At 30.2% G+C, this 26,101-nt stretch overlaps 2 protein-coding genes across 4 annotated transcripts; one reads left to right on the forward strand and one right to left on the reverse strand.

Annotated features, from left to right (window-relative positions):
- Nucleotides 1-9,015: 9,015 nt before the first annotated feature.
- On the reverse strand, nucleotides 9,016-13,929 carry LOC100817577 (pyruvate dehydrogenase E1 component subunit beta-1-like). Of its 2 annotated transcripts, none has more exons than NM_001254234.2 (14): nucleotides 13,824-13,929; nucleotides 13,584-13,621; nucleotides 13,428-13,481; nucleotides 13,233-13,340; nucleotides 13,083-13,145; nucleotides 12,695-12,781; nucleotides 11,047-11,172; nucleotides 10,799-10,932; nucleotides 10,623-10,695; nucleotides 10,439-10,504; nucleotides 10,098-10,136; nucleotides 9,881-10,005; nucleotides 9,675-9,789; nucleotides 9,016-9,428 (listed from the first exon to the last, which is right to left on the reverse strand). In NM_001254234.2, the coding sequence occupies exons 2-14, from the start codon at nucleotides 13,605-13,607 to the stop codon at nucleotides 9,360-9,362; spliced, it is 1,083 nt and encodes a 360-aa protein (NP_001241163.1). In that variant the 5' UTR covers nucleotides 13,608-13,621; nucleotides 13,824-13,929; the 3' UTR covers nucleotides 9,016-9,359. The 2 variants fall into 2 exon arrangements, with proteins under 2 accessions (NP_001241163.1, NP_001354206.1); NM_001367277.1 differs by having other exon boundaries at nucleotides 13,584-13,647.
- A 5,178-nt stretch (nucleotides 13,930-19,107) lies between these two features.
- Nucleotides 19,108-24,173, forward strand: LOC100818104 (autophagy-related protein 13a). Of its 2 annotated transcripts, none has more exons than XM_006596339.4 (4): nucleotides 19,108-19,459; nucleotides 19,782-21,298; nucleotides 21,383-21,564; nucleotides 23,473-24,173. In XM_006596339.4, the coding sequence occupies exons 2-4, from the start codon at nucleotides 20,012-20,014 to the stop codon at nucleotides 23,780-23,782; spliced, it is 1,779 nt and encodes a 592-aa protein (XP_006596402.1). In that variant the 5' UTR covers nucleotides 19,108-19,459; nucleotides 19,782-20,011; the 3' UTR covers nucleotides 23,783-24,173. The 2 variants fall into 2 exon arrangements, with proteins under 2 accessions (XP_006596402.1, XP_003544848.1); XM_003544800.5 differs by having other exon boundaries at nucleotides 19,109-19,459; nucleotides 19,765-21,298.
- Nucleotides 24,174-26,101: the final 1,928 nt, after the last annotated feature.

Below are 26,101 nucleotides of genomic sequence, written 5' to 3' on the forward strand. Positions count from 1 at the left end.
GAATTCCTAATATATTAAAATTTCTATCATAAATTAAGTGATAAGGTAACACTATTACAATCATTGATAATGTTAGAAAAATCATTTTATAAGGTGATATATCATCACTTAATTGATAATATGAATTCAAAACAAAAGTTTCAATATATCCAAGACTCAAAATAAAAGAAAAATTTATTAGGGACACAAAACAAAATTTGATCATTTATCTGGGACCTTAAACATGTTTAAGTCTAAAACATTTCATTTTTTATTTATTATCACATATTCTTAGAAACATATAATATTTTTACAATAGGTTTAATGTCACTTTTAGTATATTATTTTTTATAGTTATTTTATTTTAGTAGATTAAATTTTAAAAAATTCATCCTAATCCTTTATATTTTTGAAATATATCATGTTAGTCTTTTTTTATTTTCTGTTATAAATGTTAATATCTTGTTAAATTTTAAAATAATTAATTGAGCATAGGGATGGTTAAAAAACCTTTTATAATTATTTGTATTGTATGCTTTTGGCTATTAATAAATCTGGCTATTAATAAACAGCATCTGGTGATTTGTAGAATAAAGATTGAATCTTAAAGATCAACAATTATTTTAAAAAATTTATGGGATTAAAAATCGCCACAATATTTAAATAATTATATGTATAATAGGATAATTAATTTTAATATCGTGATGTTTTTAGTTGTCATTATAATAAATTAATTACTTTAAAATTTAAATGTTAACATAAAATTAATGTTTGAAATGAAAAATTAAAAAAAATAATTAGAAAATATAAAAGATTAAAATTAAAATTTTAAAATTTAATTTATTCAAATAAAACAAATAATTAAATGGATAAAAAAAATTACACTAAACCTTTATAATAACTAAAAACAAAACCTCTGTACAACACGTATAGGAAGAGAAATTGAAAAGATAAAAAAAGGCAAAGTACAGCGTAGCCCGTTTTTCAATAAACAAAAAATAATAATTAAAGGTGAGAGTGTAATTTGGTGACAGGTGAATTATTGTTTAGTAGTTGGACAGTTTTACAAAGAATTACTAGATCAATTAACGGTCATATACATTGCACAAAAAAGAAACACGTGTAAGACATTAGTTAATTATAAAAACAACAATTTGGTACAAAATTTGTTTCATATGCCATAAAACTTATTGAGGCAAAAATCCCACGTCCACTTCAATTAAACAATCTAAATAATTATTTCACTCTCTACTCTTTTTTTTTTTCTATTCTTTTATTTCGTTTCTTAAATCAGACATATTAGTACATGAATTTGACTTATCTGCTGTCCTTTTTTAGTTGTCTTTGTATTATCTCTAAAAAATCACATAATTTTAAATTAAATTACAAAATTATATATTAATAAAATTAAATATTAACACAAATTAAGTAAATAACATCAAAACAATTGAAAAAAAATAATAAAAAAACCAATTTCACTAATAGATATATGTTTTAACAAGTGTATTTGAAATTGGAACGTGGGGTTGATGTTCTACCCACATACAAAAACCAACCAATCAGTGAATTACCTGAGCACTACGGAATATGCAAGTTGTTTTGGGAACCCTGACACTTGACACTGATAACTTAGCATGTCATTCATTCTGAAGATTCTTAAATTAGATCGTTTGACTTTACTATTTGACTAAGCAAGGTGAACTGAACTTAAGCATGAGATGATTAATCACATGGCACTTCATTCATGAGTGAAATTGACTTGACTTGAATAAAAGGATTAAGGATTTGAAAGTTTCAAATGTGGTGATAATGGGCTTGGTTTGTATGTGATGACCACGTTAGAAAAATTAAACTAATATATTATAGGCCATGGCTGGCATTGTCAAGTTGTAATACTTTGAAGGACAGCATCACCACGTTATATATATATATATATGGGTAATTGGACCTCTAAACAGAAAAATGCACTGAAGCTAGTTTCATTATGTTAGTATCAAAGACTTTGAAAAAGGGTTGTAAGTCATAAGAATATATCATTATCTACCATTAATTTAGTTAAAACTGTATCGTGGTCTTGAATTTTTAATAATTCAAATTTACATATACTCTTATTTATTTTAAATGCGAAATTCATTTAATAAAAGTTTCTTTTATTTATAGAGACGAGAGAAATGACATTTTTTTATGACTAGAAAATAGAAATACAAGGGTTGTGAAGGTTAAAACTTTATCAACGGCAATTACATACACAAAATGTTCACCAGGAATAACAAAATGGCCTGCAAAATTAATAAATCGATGATACACAACCGAATTAATGTAGCTAATAACTTATTTAAAAATAATGCTAGAAGAGTTTTTTGGATTTTTTTTTTTTTTTACTGAGACCTTGAGAGCTTTCTTTCCTTTTCTCATGTTTTCAGGAAAGCAATGGTGTATAAGAGATTTGTTGGGTGCATCAAGAAAATCTCCTTGTCGTGGTCTTTCCCTTATTTTCACCAAAAAATATCCATTTTTTATGAGTAAAAAATATCCAATTAATCACTGATCTAGGATGTTGCTATTTCCACTCCTTTCTTTGCTTAGACACTCCCCTTTTTAATTTATTTTCAAAAAATGTTCTCTTTCAATAAAACACACTCCCTTGCTACCAGTCCTGGAAAAAGCTAGTGATTCTCCAATTATGCTCTTGTTCCCTGTCCTAACTACTGTATTATGTTGTTTCTTCACTATCATAATCTATTTTTTTAGATTTGCCAAGTTTCCAAGAACGAATGCCAAATAATAACCAATTGTGAAGGCTGCCTACGAGTTCGTCTTAACGAAACAAAAACCAATTTGGATTTGATCTCTAGTTTCCTATGTGTCTTCCCTGCAACGAGAATGTTATGGCATGTCTAGTAAGTTCTTTACTAGTTTTAGGATATTCTTTTTTTGCTTCCAACTAGTTTCAGATATTCTAAGGCAACGAGATATTTATTAAGAGAATGAGGGCATTCTATAGCGTAAAGACTTATTGGTCTATTACTTATTTAGTAAAAACTTTTTGGTACAATTATGTTAACAGGGGAGTGTATTTTTTTCAAAAAAGGACATTTTTGAAAAATGAAATAAAAAAGGGAGTGTGCAAGCAAAGAGAGGTGGTGGATATAGCAACTGCCCTGATATATTATAGCTTTTGGACTATACATGTCAGCTGGCCGAAACCCAGACCAACCCAGGTCCATCCACCCACTTCAGTTTGAATTTCACCTGATGAATCCTATTTGTTAGTTACTCGATTTTTATTTTTATTTTTTTTTATCTATTCAGCATTTCTTATGATATTTTATTTTATTTATACATATTTAAATTTTTATTGGTAAAGATACATATTTAAAATTTTAAGCTTGTGTTAAATATTATCTTTTTAATTATGTATTTTTTCATATAATTCTTAAATATTTTAATACTTCTCCTAAATTAGAGAGATAAATACAAAACTCTCTCTTGAAGAGGATAATTAAAACCCTCATGGTATCATCTTTAGGGTGGGAAAGGAAATTTCCACCTTTAGATCTAATTTTTTAATTGGAGGGTTGAGATTGTTATTTTATTTTATCTTTTTTCTTTTCATTTTTTATTGTTGTCATTCCCCACTTGTCCTCGTCATTTTCTTTATCACTTCAGATCGTGACTTCAATGGTTAATTGGATGTCAGAGGATAGAAGCTAAAAAAAATTAGCCTTTGATTAGAAAAACAGTAATCATATAGCTACAATTATTTTCCCGCGGTTGGAAACCTATTGACCTTTCTCACCCTAGATAAAAAAAAAAAAGTTTCCCACAAGAGTTAAAAAAATATAATTTTTCAAATTTTATTAAATAATAATTGAGACTTATATAATACAGTAATTTATTAATGATAATTTCCTTTAATTATAGGTCTTATTTTGTGGAGTGTGGTATGTGTGATGCGGAAGCGAGAAGGATCAAGTTATTTGTTTGTTTGTTCAATGTTCAAAGTTTCACTTTAGAAGATCAAGTGTAGTGTTTTTTAATATTTAAATAAAATAGTATCATTTTATTGTTTTTTTTTCTCTAAAGGATAAAATAAGTTATAACATTTGAAAAGGTAAAAATATCATCTTATATTTTTCTAAAATTAAAGAAATAAACTTTAATTTGAAAAATTAGAAAGAAAAAAACTGTTAAAAAATTTGTAATCCTGAATACTTTGCAAATAAAATAAATCATATGAAATGTAATTGGAATAGGAATTAGACTTCAGACACAGACACACAGATAATCGGTAGTAATCCATCAACAAATTTCTTTTTTTTTCAATAATAATAATTTACAACAACACGCAGAATAAACAAACATCTATGCTGGAAACAAAAACCCTAAGATTAGGAGGCTGGTGGATTCAAAGAAAGAAAGAAAAAGAAAAACAAGAGCGAAATCAATCAAATCAAACCAATTTTACAAGCACTAAAATAATTAATTTTTTTTTTGCAGAAAGCCTTTAAATTAAATTATGGGAAAAAATGTATTTAAATTTTATTTATATCTAACAAGGTAAGGATATGTGTAAGCAGATGAAGATAGGTGAATTAAGTAAATTTCTTAGGGGTTTGTTGTCCTATTTAGTGGATATTGAAAAGAATGAAGGAAGGTACCTGAGGGAGGGAGAGAGAGAGTTGGAGAAAACAGAATCCCTATGTTGTGTTCTCTGACTCACCTTTTGAGTTATGAGACATCTAGGGTTGCAATTGAAAAAACAAAAACAGGAAAAAGGAAAAGGTATGAGAAGGCTATAATTGTTGACAATAGTTAAATTTGTTTAAATTTATTTATTGAAATAAGTATTTATTTTAATAAAATAAGTAATTTTTTATTTGTTTAGGGTGCTTGTCTAAGGGAGAGTCTGTTTAAATTTTAAAAAATAACTTTAAAATAAATATTTTTTATATAAGTATTTTTTAGAAGCAAATTAAATAAGATTTATTTCTTAAAATAAGCAGAAAATGATTTTTTAAAAAGAGAAATAAATTAGAAAAACACATTAAAAAATAGAAAATTATTTATTTTATTAAAATAAGTATGCATTTCAAGAAATAAGTTTAGACAAACCGATCGTTAAAATTATTTCTGCTTAAAAAAAATCAAATTTTTGCTTATATTAAGAAGCAAATTATATTTATTTCTTAAAAATATTTATTTTAAAGTTTAAACAAACGTGTCCATACGAGTTAAGAAAACAATTTTTTACAACAGTTAAAAGAAAAACATTTTTATTTTTGTCAGTATACTCTTCGATATAGTATTTTACAAATTTTATTAATCAATAACTGAGAATTATATAATACAGTATTTTATTAATAATAATTTTCTTTTAATTATAAGTCTTAGTTTGTGGAGTGTGGTTGGTGAGTTGCGTGGAGGGAGAAGAACAATCTGCCTCTCTAAGTTGACCAATGCAGTATGCGTGAAATAAGTAATAACATCTAAAACGAGTGTCCTTAAATACGAGTGAAATATATATATATATATATATATATATGAAAAATTGAAAATATTAATGTAATTGATTTTTAGTTTAATAAAAAAATTAAATATAAAAGATACAGATATTTAAAACTTTTAATTTTAAAAAAAATAATTGTAAAGGAAATATTTTAGTGATGATATGGAAATATCACCTTGTGTCTTATGTCAATTAAACAAATCCGTATTGATTAATTTTTTTCTTTTAATGAATAATTAATTGAAAAGGTGTAAATAGTTTAATTTAATATGAAAAAACAGAAGACGTATATCACAAATTGAAAAAAAGAAAAAAAGAAGACAAACAAACCTATGTCATGACTACTACATGAGAGAAAAAGTACGTAAATATATTGTCTAACTCTTAGAAAATTAACAACTCAAATTTGTTATATAAGAAATAGTAATAATTTATACTCAAAGCACTTCTTTACATCTTTATTTACCTAAAGTCATAAATTAATCTTTTCAACGCAAATAAATTGCATAAATGACATTAGGAATTATAATATTTAGGTATATATTTTAAATTTTGCTAGTCTCATTCAATAATTTCCTTAATCAACAATAATAAATTATTTCACAATAATCTGGGAACAAACATTGTTCTAATTTGAACATAGTGTTTCTGTTGTGAGGGAGCAACAGCAAGCAAAGAGGAGAGACTTCTGGAGTTCTGGAGATTCAAGTGCTTCAATTTCGAATGCAGAAAGATTCACTTTCTATTTCGAAAAAATAAAAATCTAAAAAACCACCAACATGTTATCTAATTAAAACCCATGAAATGGAGTGACAATCTCACTATTGGTTTCTTTTTTCAGAATTTAATAAATTCCGATAAAGTTTAAGCAAGGGTAATTAAAAAAGTGTGTATTGTCGGAAATTCTAAAAAAAATGCCATTAATCAAACTTTGCTTGTTAATCCTTCTCTTTTGAGGTTATTTCATGTCGATACTTTTAAACTTTGTAGCAGTAGACAATAGTGTTATTCTTTATTTTCACCCTCCACAAAAAGAAAGTGAGAGAGAGGAACATGTCTGAAATCGCAGTAAAAAATTTCACAAAAGTGTCAATTTTGTCTTTGTTTACGTTTTTATGAAATTATTGTTAATAAATTGTTGTAAAAGATGTCTCTGAAAGTATCAGTTTGGTAATTGCTGACATGTGCATGACTTGCAAAGAAAGTGAGAGAGAGGAGCATGTTTGAAATTGCAGTAAAAAAAATCACAAAAGTATCAATTTTATCTTTGTTTACGCATGCAAGACCTGACATCTAAGCATTTATAAAATTGTAAAAAAAGTCCCTAAAAGTATCAATTTGGTAATTGTTAACACGTGCATGACTTGATATCTAAGTGGCATGCCATGTGGTTACCTATTTGACAGGTAACATGTCACATGATAATTTATTTTATAGGATTAATGAGATTCTATTAGTAGAGACTAACTTGCTTAATGAAATTCAAATAGAGGAATTTACTTAATAATTAGTAAAAAATTTGAACTACTATGACAAAATCTCAAGTTCAAAGATTAAAATAGGGGTATATTCATTTTTAAAGACTATAAAGGAATATATTTACAATCAAATGACTTATTACTCAATTTATAATAATTTGATTGTAATTAATATGAAAGTTAAAGACTATTTATTAACCTTTTTAATGGGACAAATATTAAATTTAAGTTTTGGGACAAATATTCTTATCATAATGTGTTCTATATTATTCTTTTGTTTTTATCTTTTTCATCTTTGTTCTTATATGCATTGTTTGTTGAGACTTAAATGTGCTTTTGACTTTTAGAGCATGGATCTAAACACACCAATGTGTAAATTTTGGAAAATAAAATGACTCAATTGTAAATTTTATCAATCAACTTTTATTATTTTGTGAATTTTATCATCTAAGTTTTTTTTATTATCAATTTTACCATAAAAGTTTTCAATTCTTGTGTATTTTACCATCATTGACAGTTAGAAAAAAAAAGTTAAAAAAAAAATATAACATTGTTTTGTTACTATTGTAATGATAAAATACCTAAAAATGATAAAATGAGTGATAAATTTGTAAAATATTAAAAGTTGATGATAAAATTTGGAGGGGGGGGGGGGGAGTTTGGTGGTAAAATCGGTAAGTAATAAAAGTTGAGTGATAAAATTTAGGGAAAAAAAAACTTGGGACAATAAAATTTAAAAAATGATAAAAGTTAGGTAATAAAATTTAGGATTAAGTCAAAGAAAATTGCAATTAGGTTACGCCAAAACTTTGCAAAGAATTACTTTTAGGGCAACGAGCATTGCCACAGCACGATATTCTACTTTCCAACAATTTGAAAATAAATTCTTCTACAATGATTATTAGTTAATCATCATAAAAGATACTTTAGTGAGTAATATATAATCCATTTGGATTTAGAAGATTTTTAAAACATAATTAATAAGACATTTTCCTAAACAATTATAGTTACATAGATATAATTTTTTTATTAAAAAAATTATAAGGTTCTTAATGGCATGTGAAATAGATTTTGACATTAATTACTTCAATTGATAATCTTACAAAACATTTGTAATTCAATAAACAAGTTTAACTTTTCACTATCAATTTTTATCTACAATTAGTTTTTAAGCTTTCAATTACTTTTTTAAGAGCGTGCTTGGGACAATTGAGATTTCACAATTTTAGCTATTTTTGTAGAAAAATAAGCCGTTTAAAAATAAAAATGTTAAGAATATAACCGTGAAAAAAATGCTTAATGCTTCATTAATTTTGTAAAATGATCAAAATGGAACATTTTTTTCCAATAAAACATCAAACAAAAAGATAATAGAAAAGTTATGGGTGTAGAAAAAAAAAAGATAATTTGTTGTTTTAAAGTTCAGAAATCAATATAATGTTTATAAGAATAAACAAAAAAATCAAAGCATTAAAATTATACTCATCTATCATTTCCTTCTTTTATTTTAAATATTTATCAAATTATATAACATTTAGTAGAAATGAAAAATTTCCTCTATCTTTGTCCTCCAAAACTCTACCACTCAAATATACTACAGAGAACAAATTGGAATTGCTAATGTAAGTGGCATATATTTTGTTTCGGAGTGTATCAAAATAGGTTTTTAATTTAAATTTAGCTAAATTATCTTACTCCGATAATACACCACATTATTAAATGAAGTAGTCTATAAGACTATGACAACTAGCGTTTTAAAAGCACTCTCCAAGTGATTTGTGAACACACGGTGAAAAAAAACTTCTAACAAGGATCAAAACTAGACTCAAACTTTGGCAATGGATTGAAAACCTAAATCTGTTAAGTGTAAAAGGCAAAAATGTAAGGTTTGGAGGACACAACACATTATTAACACAAAACCAAGCCCACAACCTCAAGAATACGGACCTCACATCAAATCAGATATCTCTAGTTTGTCAATGTAACTAAAACAGTAAACGAATATGAACTAACAGCAAGTTAGATCTTGCAGTAAAGTGATCGTCCGCTGGAAATAATGTATTCAAAAAGTTGATTTTTAGTTATTGCCAAGCAGAAACCAAAAACGCAGAAAACTTCCTGCTGCCTTTGTGTCATTGTTGTACAAGTTATTTAACATTAACTTCCTCCCAGATATGCTGAGAAGGGGAAAAAATGTATAGCATCTGTGAGTCCTGAAAATTAGGACAGTATTATGCATACAACAGAATCTTTTAAACCAAAGCCTAACATAATAAATGAGTTAAAATCAGCATTCTTTGGTTGCAATTTCTTCCTGCTGTTTTGTGGCGGAAAATAGGGAAAATTTTGTTTCTGCAAAGAACTAACCAGGACATGAAAATTTTCCAGAACATTCAAGCAGATGCAGCCAAAGGCACAGATCTGTAGCATGCTCTCTTTGCAGCACGAACAATATCTTCAACCTGTACATCCACATATACCAGGAAGCAATCAGATTTAAATGAATGATAGACATGTACCAAAACCTTGAACAAATTAGCATCTAGCTCTTTATCAGGATACAAAACTCATCTCTTACAAAACCATCATGTCAGGGCATTTCACCCATTCGAAATAGAAATACATTTCTGGATCAAAATAATGACAACAAATCTTCCAAATCATGCTGACAAAGTCACAGAAAACAATTAATATTTAAGAATCATTACCTGTGGGACAGCCATTCTTTCCAGATTTGCTGCATAAGGCATGGGAACATCAGCCCCAGCAATTCTCTCAACGGGTGCATCAAGATAACCAAAACTTTCTTCAATGACAGATGTGCTGTGCAAGAGAAGTACACACTCATATGATTGCCAAGAGTTAACCAGTAAGATACGTTCATAGAAAAACAAATCAATGTAAAGAGATAAACCAGATTTCAGCGCCAACGCCATGCTGAGGAAACCCTTCTTCAACTGTCACCAGCCTGTTGGTTTTCCTGACAGAAGCATTGATTGTGGATCGATCAAGCGGCCGGATTGAACGCAAATTAATGACCTATGCGGATAAGAACATCACTCACCATTATGATAACCCAAATGAAGTTTTTGCAAAAGAGGGGGAAAGTTCATTATAAACTAAAGTTTTACCTCAGCACTGATTCCTTCCTTTGCCAGTGTCTCAGCAGCCTAAACACCAAGAGAAGAGATATTTAAGAATGTTCTCCACTTTGGTAGTACAGAAAGGGGTCAGAGATTTTGAATTTTTTTTTTTAATTTTCTTTATAAAACACCACATAACACACCAACCCATCCAGAAAAAAGTTATAATTGATTCTTATCTTATCTTATTATTTAATATTTAAAATAAAATGCAAGACAAACCTATATCTTTCACATACTTTGCAGCAAATTGAACAAACAAGACAAGTGAACAACACATAATAAATATTACATATATATAATACAAAAGGATCTCACAGTAAACAAACCTTGAGAGCATAGCCAACCATTTTTGAATAGGCTGTAATAGTCACATCTTTTCCTTCCCTCTCAATCTGTTTAGTGGTAAAATGCATGAAGCAAACAAGAAGTCAGCAAGAATGTATTTTTGTGCAGTAAATATGGCTCCAAAAATCATAAGGGGTATTTAATATACTACAGATAATTAACTACCTTTGCTTTTCCTATGGGAAGGCAAAAACTGGAATCAAGAACTTCGGCCGAAACAGGGAATGACTCACCATATCTAGAGGACATAATTCATGAAATTAAATATATTTTGAAACAAGAACTGATGTCAAAATCTATGACTACTCATTTTCATGAACAAACCAAGCAGCACAACTTACAACAATTCATTTTCAAGGAAAACAACAGGATCAGGGTCCCTAATAGCAGCTTTAAGCAAACCACGGGCATCTTCAGATGAATATGGTGACAAGACTTTCAACCCAGGGCATGAACCATACAAAGATGCATAACACTGCATAAAGGCAAAGTTGTTGGGCATACAAAGACAAAACCTGAATTATTTATCAGTTCTCAAATAGTTAAATAAAGTTTGTCTTTAAAAAGAAAGCAGCAAGGAGAACCGTACTTGAGAATGCTGAGCACCAACCCCAGCAGCAGCACCATTGGGTCCTCTAAAGACAATAGGTACAGATATTTGCCCAGCAGACATGTAGTTTGATTTTGCGGCAGAGTTAATAATATGATCTATTGCCTGCAACAAAGGTTAAAACTAAATAATTAATCTGCTAGCTAATAAGTTAAGATGATTCAGCTGTATATCAAACAAATGAATCCCAAAACTAAACACCATTACACATGTTGGCACAATACTCTTCACAGTTTATTAGTATTTCAACATTCAAGCTACCAAAGCTCAATATTAAGACTGTAAACATAAAGGCTTACTTCATGCAGAGGAAAGAGATTTCATCTTCCAACATAATTCATACCTAAGAATAATACTTGAACATAGAAGCAATAAGAGTTGACAAGTAACAAAATTCCAGCAAAAAGGCCTGCCTGGTGTCTAACAAACTAGATTGATTTGTATGGCATCAATGTGATGTTCAAACTATTAGTTAAACACCACAATATTGCTTCATTTTTTAAGCCAAGAATGGTTGTCTCTGTTAACAATAAACTGAATCCCACCCACAAATCCTTAGTTTTATATCTTTAATAACAGGGTAGTCAATCACAGAATTTCACAGCATTTTGTTTGTTGTCCCCACAATGCACAGAGCACCACTTCAGATTTTAATAGAGCAGACATCACAAGCCCTAAACATGTCAAATCATGACCACTATTGGGGATTTGGTCATGTGCCCTGCTATTTATGTTGTCATATCCACCATGCCTCCCCCTCTAGCTTGAGCTTCATCATTTTTTTCTGGCCAAAGGACCCAGCAGCATGTCATTTACTGCCATGCATTGTTTTCCATCATGCCCCCTTCACTTTCTAGTTTGAGGTTCATCATTCTCCATTGTTTGCTGTTGTTTTCCAGCAACCCGCTGGTGTTCTACGTAGCAACTCCCATCCTGTCACCTCAGTGGGCCCTTGGAGACCCCCTCTGTTTTGCTTAGTTGTTTTCTACTTTTTCTCCTTTTGCGTCGTGTAGCTTCTACTTCATAGTCCACATGGCATTATCCCTCCAACACCTTAGAGGCTCAAACTTATTTAGGTTTGGCATTGTACTTTTTATATCCTTATGATCCTTTGTTGTTATTAACTTGTTAACTATGCCTAAGATTTGTCATTTGTGATGTTTGTAGTCTAGACTATATCACTATGACTTTTGATAATTGATGACGAAATGATTTTTACTGAGTAATTTTTATTTGTGAGCATTTATGTATCAACTGTAAATTAATTATCTCATTTATCTTGCATACATAATCTTCAGAATAGTTGCTATCACGCTATAGCATTTTTGGTGTTGGCCATGCACATCTCTATCCTTGATTGATAACTGTGATTATCAACACAGCCTCACAGGGAAGTCAACATTTTTCCTTGTGGAATGAATCATCATGTGTTGAAAACCTCATAAACCTGGTATTCTTATCACACAGAAGACAAAATTCATACAATGCCATCTAATATCTTAATGGGCAGCAAGCTTTACATGACATTGTACATATACATAAATTAAGTGGTGCTGCTGTAAAAAATATATCATTTAACTCACACTCAATTTAAGAAAGAAAGGATGCAATCAAGATAAACTCCAACCTGCATGGAGAAGTTAAAAGTCATAAACTCCACAACAGGCCTTAGACCATAGTAAGCAGCGCCAACTCCAATCCCAGCAAACCCAGCCTGTATTATATTTCACAAAAAAATTATGTCAATCCAACAGATGCAACCAAATATAAATAAATCCTGTTCTTATTTTCCTATCAATTTTAAAGTGAGAAGCTGAAAAAGTAAATTTTGATGTTCAATAAGCAATCCATTATGAAAAGTTAGAAGCAGCTGCTAAGCATGAAGAACAACACAGTTTGAAGGAATGCATCCCAAAGCCATCCATCACCATTAATAAATCCAGTGAAGAGATGCAAAGAGTGAAAAGGAGGGATGGAAGGAGATTGCAAATAAAGTATTAAGTAAGAAAAATTACCTCAGTGATTGGAGTATCGAGAACCCTCTCGGGGCCATACTTGTCGAGCAGCCCCTTGGATATCTAAAATGAAAGAAGGAAGAAAGTTAAGTCAATGAAGTTCTTAAAAGGAGAGGTTGGCAAGACAACTAAACTAACTAACTAACCAACCTTGTATGCACCCTGATATTCCCCAACCTCTTCACCCATCAAGAAGACTTTAGGATCAGCTGACATTTCCTCATCGAGTGCGGAGTTGAGAGCATCCCTGACAGTAATCTGCATCGAAACAACGGCGGAAAGTTTGATATTTGATAGTAACTATTAAGAGATTAAGAGATAAGAGATGAGAACAATAATGCATACCTCTTTAGCTGCAGAAGAGAAGTGTCTGATTGCGGAGAAGGCGGGGCGAATACTCTGCAAATTAAATAAATCATATGAAATGCAATTGGAATAGGAATCAGACACAGACAATGGCACAGACACAGACACAGACACAGACAATGACACAGACAGTACCTTGTGCCTTATAACACCCAACATCTTCCTTCCTTGATCTTCAATCAAGCAAACCAAACCAAAACTAGTAAGTCACAAAACCAGTAGTAATCCATCAATAAATTTCTTGTTTTTCAATAATAATAATCGACAACAACACACAGAAGAAACAAACATCTATGCTGGAAACAAAAACCCTAAGACTAAGATGCTGGTGGATTCAAAAAGATCTGGAAGAAAAAGAAAAACAAGAATCCGCACCTGTAGGTTGTAGGCTGTAGCTGGATCCGATCGCCACTAGCTTAACATGGATGCACACCAATCAAATAACCACCAAACCAAACCGTAACAGCCTACCCTCTCTTCCGCTTTTATTTATTCTTTTTCTCTTTTTATTATCTGAAAAATATCTTTGGGTCTAAGTAAAATTTAAAAAAATATCAATTTGTTTTTCATGAAGAAAATTATATTAATTTTATAACAGATTTAATTATTTTTTCTTTCCTCTTTTTTAATAATAAGATACTCAAAAGCCATCAGAATCTATTATTTTTATATTTTTCTTAAATTATCAAAAAGTGTGAAAAAAAATCATTAAAAAATAACAAAAATTTATAATTTTAGTCAAAATAAATTTATTTTAAAATTTTAACTATCACAAATTATTTAATTTATTTATAATCAAATTATAATATAATAAAATTATTACTGAAGATCATAAAAAATTATTTTATTTTTATAGAATTAAATTAATACAATTTTTTATAAAAATTAAATTAATATTTTTTAAATTTTATTGGACTTCAAATGTATTTAAACCTTTTATTATTTATAGACTTAAATAAATTTTTGTGTCTGATTTAATAAATAAAAAATGATAGGATTCGTTTGTCTACCAGTGAATTGTTTCTTTCGTGTTTGGCAGGCGCGATTTCTATCTCGGTGGTCCCTTGGATAGGATTCTCTTTTTTTAGGCTATTTTTGTTAGCATTATTGGTTAAACCTTCAATAACCAATGAAAAAACTCTAAGAATGTGTTTGAATTAAGAGATTATTAAGAAAAAGTATTTTAATCTACTCACTTCAGATAATTTCAATGAATAAAATAAAATATTAAAAATTAAATATAAAATTATTATTTTATTAGGAATTCAATGTAAAGTAAAAATTTATTAAAGAATAAATAAAAAAAAATTGATATTAATTAGAAAAAAACATTTAAATTTTTTTTATTAAAATCATCGTAATGACTGGATTCATAATTAATCATAAGAGTCCTCACTCTTTTCCAAGGTGCAATGAAACACTTCTTTTTGTCAAGATAATCTTTGATATAGTATTTTACAAATTTTATTAATAATAATTGAGATTTATATAATATAATAATTTATTGATGATAATTTTCTTTTACTTATAAGTCTTAGTTTGTGGAGTGTGGTTGGTGAGTTACTTAGAGGGGGAAGAAAACCTTGTGTCATGTACCTACCTCTCTAAGTCGACCCATGCGGTATGCGTGATGCGAAGCCTGAAAAAGATAAGTTGTTTGTTTGTTCAATATTCAAAGTTTCACTTTAGAAGACTAAGTGTAGTGTTTTTTAATATTTAAATAAAGTGGTATCGTTTTCTTACTTTTTCTAAAGGATAAAATAAGTAATAACATCTAAAAAGGTAAATATATCATCTCATATCTTTTTAAGATTAAACAAATAAACTTTAATTTGAAAAATTAAAAAAAAAACTGTTAAAATATTTTTCATCCCGAATACCCTGCAAATAAAATAAATCATAAGAAATGTAATTGGAATAGGAATCAGACTTCAAACACAGATAAAAATATATCTAAACCTTATTTATATCTAACAAGTTAAGGATATATGTCAGCAAATGAAGATAGGTCAATTAAGTAATTTTCTTGGGGTTTGTTTTCCCAGTGGATATTGAAAAGAATGAAGGTGAAGAAGAAGGAAGGTACCTAGGGAGCGAGACTTGGAGAGAACAGAATCCCTGTTTTTTTTTTTTTTTGCAGCAAACAATTTTTTTTTAGAGATATCAATTTTTTTTTTGTATTGCCTTTGTAGATCAATGCATTGAAATACATTTATATTTGATGAGGTTGCAATGCCAGACCAATGGAAAAACATGGATGATGGAAGCCAATTTTTTTACCAACCTGACCTTTTATATGAAGTCAAGCCTAAAGATAATGGTATGAAGAATGATAATGATGAAAATGTGGGGGGTGAAGACACTCAAATGCAATCACAACCTAACTATTTTGACTTAGTTATTTCATGATTAATGAGATATATTTCATTACTTTCATATATCTATGTTTTGTAAAGCCTAATGTTTTGTTATTGAATTTTTTTTTCGATTCTTTTAGGTTTTTTAAGAGCACACTGAATTGTTAAATTGGGTTTGACGTGTGGAAAGGAATACAAGTTTGTGGTTGTGATTCATAAGTCACAAGTAAGTAAAAAAAAATGTTATATTGGATTGCGAAAAGGGGAGAAAGAAGTACAAACAATAAAGAAACAAGTTAGTGCACAAGTCCACTGGAATAAAAAAATGTGGGTGTTCTTTTAAATTAAAAGAGAGGTTTATGAGAACCATAGGATGGAGAGTTATGAAGAATGTGGTTTTCATAACCATAAAATGATGATAACATTAACAGTGAAGAAAAAACCATGATTAACCAATTGACAAAAAACATGGTGAAGCTTTGTCAAATTTTGGTGACAATCAAAGATCAATATCAGATAAATCTCAACACCATCAAAACCATATACAATGAACGTCAAAGATATTGTTGCGAACAAAAGGGACTAAGAACGAAAATACAACATCTGATGAAGTTGATAGAATGCGATAAATATGTTTACTGGTTTAGACTACTAGACAATGAAGATGACATCAGAGATATATTGTAGGCACATCCAAATTCCATCAAACTCTTGAATTCATTTCCAATAGTGTTGATTTGTGATACAACTTACTAGACAAACAAATATCGCCTTCCATTATTGGAAATTATTGGTATCACTTCAACAAACATGACTTTCCATGTTGCCTTTGTTTATTTAAGTTATAAGAGAACGAATAGTTTTGAATGGGCTCTAAGGTGAAATTATTGTTTGTGAACGATGATTTGTTGCCTCAAGTTATTGTCAATGACTTGTTTCAAAATGAATAATCGTAAAATGAACATTGAAAAGCTTTACAAATCGGTGTGTACATTATAAAGTATTTGTTGACTGTGTCCAAAATACATGGTTGTCACCTTTTAAGGAAAAGTTTGTATAAACATGGGTTGATCATGTGATGCATCTTGGAAACACAACAAATAGGTAAATCAATTATTCGGCATTGGTTTTTTTAACGTTTCATTTTATTAAATTAAAAGTATTTTTTTACATTTCATTTTGTTACATAATAGGGTTGAAGATGCATATGTGAGATTGAAGAGGTTTGCTTCATGATAGCATGAGAGATTTGTGTAGTTATTGGAATGCAATGAATGACATGTTTGTCTTGCAACATATGACAATTAAGGTTTCGTTTCAAAAAAACATAAATGTGGTTGAGCAAAAGTTCAATTCCTTGATATATAAGAAGTTATGCAACTTTGTACCAAGAGAAGCACAAGACCTCCTTTTCCATGAGTTGCAACAGGTTGCACAACGTAGGTACTAACAATTTTGCTTATGGCTGCACACTTAGAGTTAATCACGATTTACCATGTGCATGTGAACTTAAACTATTTATCAGTATATATGGTTTCATTTTCTTTAAGTCTATTCATGTACATTGAAAGATGTTATCTCATAGTTTATAAGACATGAGTGACTCTTGGGAGGACTTAACCCTAACACATGAGGTTGATGCATTATTATGATAAGGAGGGTGCCAAAACAAATTACAATGAAATTGAGATTTTGTTGTGATAAAAAAAACTTACACAACAAAATTGAGATTCCGTTGGGATAAAAAAATCGACACAACAAAATCGAGATTTGGTCATGATACGGGGGTGAAAAAAAAATATAACAACGAAATCATGATTCTGTACCTATGTTTAGGCCGAAAAAAAAATCATCACAATTCCATTATGATTGGAGGGGAAATTTGATTATGTAATAGAATCATGATTCCTTGGTAAGAATAAAAAAAAATTATTAGTCCTTAATAAGTGCTAAGAATAATTCAAATGAGACCAATAATAACCTTAAAGATATTTCAAAAAAAAAAAGTTAGCTGTTACGTTTATAGTGTTAAAAGTGGCCCATTGACTAATATTGGGCTATTTGAAGTGGTTATTCATGTTGAAGTAAAAATTAACAAAATCATTAAAATCCATTGCTACATGTGAAACAAACACGTGTCCTTTTTTGTTATCTGCAGTAGTTTGTTAATCTTGTTTTTGCCTTTTTTAGTTAAAAATTGAAAAAGCACTTAATTTGTTCTTAATTTTGTTATCCTAATTGTGACCTCCTTTTGTATATAATGTAAATATAAATATAGATATAAATATGCAAAAATAGTCCAGTCATCCTTACGAAAAAATGAGTATTGTACTAGTTGATTTTCATAAAAGAAAGAAAAAGAGTGAAATGGAAAAGGTAGTATCCAGCGTGGATATAATTTCTAGTACAGTGTTACGGCAACAATTAGTAAAGTCAAAAGGTCATAATTGCTCTTCTAGACGAACATAGTGCACAATTTCAATTTTTCTACCAACTCTGCGTTATAAATTCCCACCAATTATGAGAAAAATATTATAAGTACACAATGTGAATCGAAAATAATATTACATGATGATTCAATTATAATTTGTTATGATTAATTTATTTTTTATTTTAATTCTCCTATTTATTAAGAAAAAAAAGTTTAATTAATCTCATGTTCAATTGAAATATAAGTAAAATTTATCTAATAATTATTATCATCTAGGATTAAACTTAAATACTATTGAAATAATTTAATTTTAATTTTAAAATATAATAAATTTATTAACTTTTATCATAATTATTTAAAAATCATATTAATAATAATTTATAATTAAATAATATTATAAAATTATTTATACTCTCAAACACATGAACACATATAATATGTATTTTATTTTCAATATAATTTATTATATAATATTCGAATCCTGAACTATTTAATTAAAAAAAAATAACTATCACTTGAACATTGTCACATTAAACTCTTATATTATTCCTATAACACTGTATTAATTCTATAACACTCTACTTAATATTATTAACTTTTTACATCAATCGTTTTATTTGACACGCTCTTCCTTTCCTACTTTTTCCTGTACATTTTATATAAAAACCATGCAAATACAATATTTCAACCTTAGTTTTACGCAAAATAATCTAAAAAATGAAAACAATTTTTTGTTGTTATATGCCACTGCAAGGTGGGATCTGTACCATCACCCCACCAACCAGAATCAATCCTATTTTTTCGCAATGAAAACAGAGAAATAAAAATGAATGAAAAGCACCAATCAATCATAGAGTTTGGAATTTGGATAATAAGTTTGGCCGAGTGAGAGAACAGAGAGAACCTGAGGTTAAGAAAGACACCACTTTCTTATCTTCGTGCCTGCAACTTTCAACATTTATCTAATTCATATCATAACACCTTTAACTAATACTACTAGCATTAAACATGATCAATTAAAATATACACTATATTATTATTAATACAATTTTCATTAATTTTATTAATTTATTAGATAATTAGATAACAATAATAATAATTAGGAGTTGAATAGAGAACGCTACGGCACTGTGTTTCTACGCAACGTTTTTTCTCCAATGGCGTCTCTCTTCCAATGCTACCATACCCATCTCCCCCTTTTTCGTCTCCGCTTCTCCTTACATGTGAGTGCTTCCATTTTCCTCTTTCTAGAGATTCTCTGGTGCCACCCACATGATAAAAATTCGTTCTATACTTTTTCTTAGGTCCCCATGTTGTTTTCGACGATGATGATGGTGTTTTGTTTTTTTGGAAAATTATTAAGTTGTGTTAGTTTGTTACTGATTACTTGAAAATCCCATGTGATCTGTGTGTCCAATTGATTTTTCTTTCATGGGGTTGTGTATATCTGCATTGTAGTTGGAATTTGAATTTACTTGTTGGTGATGAGTGTGGACATGCTTGCTGATTGTTGTTTTTGCATTAACAGAGTGATCCATAATTCAGGTTTTGCTTGGTGCCGATGGGATTCTTTTTCACTGGTGGTGATCACTAAGGTGATGCTGTGAGAAGTATATGATTTGGTCTTTACCTCGTGTGCTTGTGGAGTTTGCTATTTGAAGAGAGAGGTTTATGAGTTTGACAAGTGTTGGATTTGTTTCGTTTGTGGTAAAGATATGTTCTTGGGTGGAGGGGGAATTTAATTAGGAATTGAATCTTTTTCCCCTCTGGGTAGGATGGATTTGCATAATAATGTGCAGCCTGAATTGGGCAAATTGGAGCAAATTGTTTATCAATTTCTTTTGAAGTGCTTGCACATCATTTTGGACTCAAGGGTACCTTTGTTACGCCCGCATGATAGAAGTGGTGACTTGTCGATGGGTTCTCGCGTGAAGAGGAGTGACAAGTGGTTTAACTTGGCATTAGGTGATAGGCCTTCTGCTCTGGATAACTTGCACTTCTGGCACAGGAATTTGATGGATCCAATGATAATTGACATTATACTTGTTCATGAAGAGGCTGGTTCTTCTGTTGAGACGGTTATAGAGAGGTGGGTTGTTCAGTATGATAGTCCCCGTGTAGTGGCTCCTCAAACTGGTGACATTACTAGCTCTTACAAGAAGACATACCAGAAGTCAATAGTGCTTTTCCGTGCTCTTTATTCTCAAATGAGGCTTCTCCCGGCTTATAAGATATTTAAGCAGTTAAGCACATCTAGTCATAATTGTAATTTTGATATTATTTACAAGGTCTCTTCCTTTAGTGATCCATTCTCTCGAGCAGAAGGGGGAATGATGGAAGAATATAATTTCATTCCTGTTGAGGCCCTACCGGGCCGCCTTTGTATATCTGTGACCTACCGTACTGCACTATCTGATTTCAACCTAGAGTGTTCAGCTTCATTGCCAACAAAAATAATTACTGATTATGTTGGAAGCCCCAATACTGACCCTTTGAGGTCTTTCCCTGTCTTGGATAAGGGTGTTAGTGCTACCTCCTTTCCACTGAGAAGGAAAGAACCTCCATCTTCTGTGCCACTTGATCGTCCTCATAGCTGGACATCTGGCTTCCATAAAGCAGCACCTTTTGTACAGAATCATCCTTATGTTGGCTCCCCGCCAGTGTATCGAGGTTCTCCCAGGCCATATGATTATCCATCCCCACCTACTGATAGTTACGGCGTCAGATTGCACAACTATCGAATGCAGAATCGGCAAGGATCTCCAAGTTACGATGAGTATCAACTTTCTCCTCCATTTTCACCCTCACCATCTCCATCGCCTCCTACATACTTCTGTGGTGGCAATCCAATGCAAACTCGCATACGTTCTGAGACAGCCCCTGTAACTATACCTCATTCAGTAATGGGCAAAAGCTCTAGAAATCTTTCTCCTAATTTTTCAGATCCTAGTCGAAATTCTCTGCCCCCTTTATCCCCCAGAAGGACTGATGGTTCATCACAAGAGTCTCCATCTGGAATCAGGTCATTCAAGAAATTAGAAGCTTCAAGGACTGGTCAAAAGGTAACCCTGTTCCTTCATTTCTACTCTACATTTAAAATCAAATGTGTTTTTATCTGTTTGATAACCCTTGTATTTGCTTCATAGTTTGTCAGAGATAGCAAGGAAGATTCAGGGAGGTTCTCAGGATTGTTATCCTCAAGTGGCTCACCTCACATTGGATTTTCTAGAACCTCAAGTAGATTATCATTTCAGGATGAGTTGGATGATGGCGACTTTTCATGTCCTTTTGATGTTGATGATGTTGATCCATCAGATGCTCAATCCAGGTACTTTGACAGACTTCATCATTCACAACTAAAGTCCTAGGCATCTTTAAGCACACCGTGAATTTGTGATTACCTTGATATGATGATTTAGCAAAGCTCCTTCCTCAATGATAATTTCAGCAAGGCCTCCTATAACGAATTTATAATTTTTAAAACCATTCCTGGTTGTTAAAGATTATAATGGATGTGTAACTTGTGCCACATTAGAAGTTAGTGTAATCTGCTTCCATGTTCAAAATGGTAAAGAAAATCTGCATTTTCAGGATATATTTTTGAATGCTGACAAGGTTCTAGACATATGTATTCGACGGACAAAAACCCTATTGATATTCCATGGAATGCTAATGAATAAGAAAAATACCAAAATATTATTATGGATTTGCTTTGTGGAACTTTCTAGATATGTTTCCTAGTCATTATTTCTGAGATTCTGATAGGTTTTAATATTAAGATTTAATTAATTAATAGAAAAATTCATACGTGGAGGTTTTTTAATCATCATAGATTTATTTTATATCTCTACAATCCTTTTCCGGTTAAAGTAATTGGGCATAAAGGTAATTAAAATTTTCTAGGAATACTTCCTAATGTTCTTTAATTTGAACAAGTGATCTATGTTAGCCCTGTAAACTTAAGAGTCCAAAAAGACTTCATGATTATAAAGATCTTAGTTCCTATAGTGGAATTCAGAAGAATAAATAACTGAAGTTTCTGATTGCTGATCCAATAGATTCCTCTGTTTTATGTAATCTGATATCTGGCAAAGTTCAGTCAGAGTCAGAATCATATATAATTAGAATAAAACTTTCGTATATTAACTCTTTGCTTTACATACAGAGTTGTTTTTCAGAGTTAAAATCTCAGGAAAATTATTTTTATGGCCAAGTAGTTCATCCCCAAAAGCCAAGTTTGTCATAGTCTCTTACTAAGTCTCTAATTTATCCTTTGACAAGTTTGGTTGTAGATAAAAAGTTTAACAGTCGTAGTTAGTGATATTCATATCCCTAGATGGATATACCTTTTCCGCCTGTTTGTCCATCCACTTTAAAAAAAACACTATTGTTTGCACTTCTGTGGATAAAATTGGGATCTCCTGGTATATTTTGAGAACAGGATGGTTGTCCTCTTTATTTCTCTAAATATAGGGGAGCCCTACTTATTGTTAAATACCAGACCATCTGATTTTAGAGATCAACTCCATCTTTTATTTGATAGTCATTTCTTGACTTGCATGTGGCTGCCAGAACATGGCTTTTAATGGTCATCCTTTTTGATCCAATAGCTTGCAAAAAAAAAAAAAAACTAGGCAGTTTTGACATGGTTCTGTTAACATATGATTGCCTATGCACCAATAAGTATTGGTATCTCTTGGTTGCCTTACCTTTTTAATATATTAGTACCGGTGAGGAGGTGAGTCTCCAGCTACATCTGCCTGTGCTTGGTATCCAGTACTACACCTGGAATTTACCATGATGGATTCTACTTTAGCATCTTGTAGAGTGCTGGCCTGTTATAGGATTTTAGGAACATGTGGTTGCATGTCATTTATCTGCTAGTAACATGATCCCAGAGTTCCTTTTTTTATAAGCCTTTGGCTATTGTTGACCAATCCTTTTGACTTTAGGGAACTGATGATAACTTGTTGGATTATGTTTTGCAGTGCCATGGCCTATGGCCATTTGTATATTCTCTATTAGTATGTTTAATTGGAAGAAGGAATTATACAGAACGAGCAAATTGCTAGATGTTTGGGAATTCTGTGTCATCACAATCACATTACTCTTATTTAATCATATGCTTTGATTTTGACCAACTTTTGTTAAATCTTCTCTAATATTTATGATTTGTACTTTAGTATCTAATCATGTTATTTTTTCCCCTTTTTGTGCTTATTTTATGCATAAACAGTCAGAATGCGGATCGGAAGAGTGCTGCAGAGATCACTTCAACATCACTGCCAATGGGGAAAAAATCACAAGATGCTGAAGTTGGTGTTCTTGTGCACATGCTCAGGACAGCGCCTCCATTGCGCCAAGATCCAAGTTGTTATTCATCCCATTCACCAAAGGCTGAACTTGAGGGAGGAGTTGCCACTGCTTCTGGATTCTTCATGCCTCGAAAGACAGCGGATGCACTTGAAGAACTCAGGGGTTACAAAGAGATGAGAGACCTTCTTTCCAAGAGTGGCACTAGGATCCTGAACAAACATAAAGCTTAAGCATTCTAAAATAGTTGAGGGAGGTGATGCTGACTAAAGAGTGTTACTAATTAATTACAGTTATACACAACAAGCACTTCTTTTGGGAAGAAGAAAGATCCAATGGATTTGTGTACATATCCTGACTGAATGTTGGTTGGCTAGAAACACCATTTTTATAATGACCAAAATTATGCTAATTTGCTCTCAATCTTTATAGAGATTGTAGTTATGAAATGAGGAACTTGCATGCCTAGTTGTTATTTGGCAATGACAAAGGTGGGAAAAAAGAATGTTGCTGGTGTTTTGAAAGAAAGGTTGTTGAATTTCTTTGTAAAAATGCATGCAGGCAAATACTGCTTGAAATGTATATTGGCTTCTTTAAGATAATCAGTCACTGATTATTTGTTTATATTGGCTGATTAGTATCTTGAAATTATTGCATATTAATTATAAAAGTTTAATTTCTATGCACTGCATTGTCAATTAAGAATACATTGACAGATACGAAATTTAAGAAATTATTATAATTTTTTTAAAAAAAAACTACTATTCATGATAATTTGTAATGGGATGAAAGCGTAAAATGTATATATTTTGAATAATTATGTTATTAATTATAAAAGTTTAATTTCTATGCACTAGATTGTCAATTAAAAATACATTGACAAGTACAAAATTTAAGAATTATTATTAAAATTTAAAAAATTATTATAGGTTACAATATGTAATTAGATGAAAATGCAAAATGTGTTTATTTTGAATAATTATATTATTAATATAAAATATTTATCAATTTTACGGATGCTTCTACCAATTCTAACTTGAAATAATTCTTGAGGAATTTAAGTCTACTTTACTTAATCAACATCATTTTGTTATATTATATATATATATATACACATATATTATAATCATTAATCATGGTTTATGCCACGAGTTCCTTAATTCATATTTTTCCAAACTTGACGCACAAGATGTTTTGGAACAATAAAAGGATTTGCTTGGACAATGTCCACACCACACGTCGCCTTTGTGGCATCAAATCAATTAATTCTTTTCATACGGATTTAACAAAATTGTCTTAACACCGTAGGTTACTCCGTGGCATCAATTCTATTCTTTTCCTAAGGAATTATTGTAACAAAATTGTCTTTTAGTAGACGTTGTTGGACGTGGATGGTAGGTAGATCATTGTTAAGTAAAGACTTTTAACGCATAGTGGACGTTGCTTATGGGACTTTAAGAAGAGAAAAGTGTACAAGTAATTGATTTTATTTTATTTTTTAAAAAAAGTAGTACGTTTTAGGGATTAAACCATATATATTACAAAAAAAAATAGAAATTTTCTTGTACTCTCAAAATTAAAGAACTCTATTTTGTTTCTTAGGGATTAACTTGTTTGAATTAAATTCTTTGAAGGGACTCGTGTTTGAATTTACGGTTAACTAGTTTTTTTATTCTCAATATTTTTATAAATCTTCTCGTTTATATCCATTTAGTATTACACTATTTCTTTTAATTTACACATTATTAATTTTATTAAAAATATTTTATCTTTAAATATAAAAATTATAAAGATATATAGAGAAGAAGTAAATCTTGGCCTAAAGCAACGCTACTTCATCATTATATTAGAATGAAAATACTAGTGACATTCTCTTTGGCACTTCTTTTGGTTATCTTGCCTAGTCCTCATTTGGCTTGAGATCATGGTGTTTGCCATATATGTTGTGAGTTGGATAATGGTACTATACATATATAAAATCTTAGAGTTTATGGTTTGTCCTCCTTTCTATAAATATGCATATCTTATATGCATAATTTTGAAGCTCATAAATCAGGGTTGAATCATGTCTGTCTTTGTTGTGTATTAATGGGAAAGCTAATAAGGTAGTTTACTACCTAAATAATTTAAAAGATCAGTTATATGCTCAACTAGTTAAAATCATCAAACTAAACAGTTGACATAATTTAAAAGAAAATTAAAGTATTTTTATGATTTTTGGTTTTTAAAAGAAAAATAATAAAACTATTACAAAAAAGAGATTTAAGTGATATTAAAGGCGACTAGGGATTATGATTCACTAATTCCAATTTTATCTCAATCCCAATTCTAATGAAGTTCCTTCCACAATTAATTATTGATTCTCAAAATCAACCAAAGCATGTGATCAAGGCTGAAGAATACTCTTTGCCTTAAGTCAATACTCCAATAATCATAGATATATTAATTTAAGTCAAAAGATATAATCAATTACATGGATGATTAATTATGGATTAACTAATCTATCGGAGATTACCCAAATAGTTTGATTATGTAATTTGATGTCAAACATT

Source organism: Glycine max, chromosome 14, assembly GCF_000004515.6.
Source record: "Glycine max cultivar Williams 82 chromosome 14, Glycine_max_v4.0, whole genome shotgun sequence".
Lineage (NCBI taxonomy): Eukaryota > Viridiplantae > Streptophyta > Magnoliopsida > Fabales > Fabaceae > Glycine > Glycine max.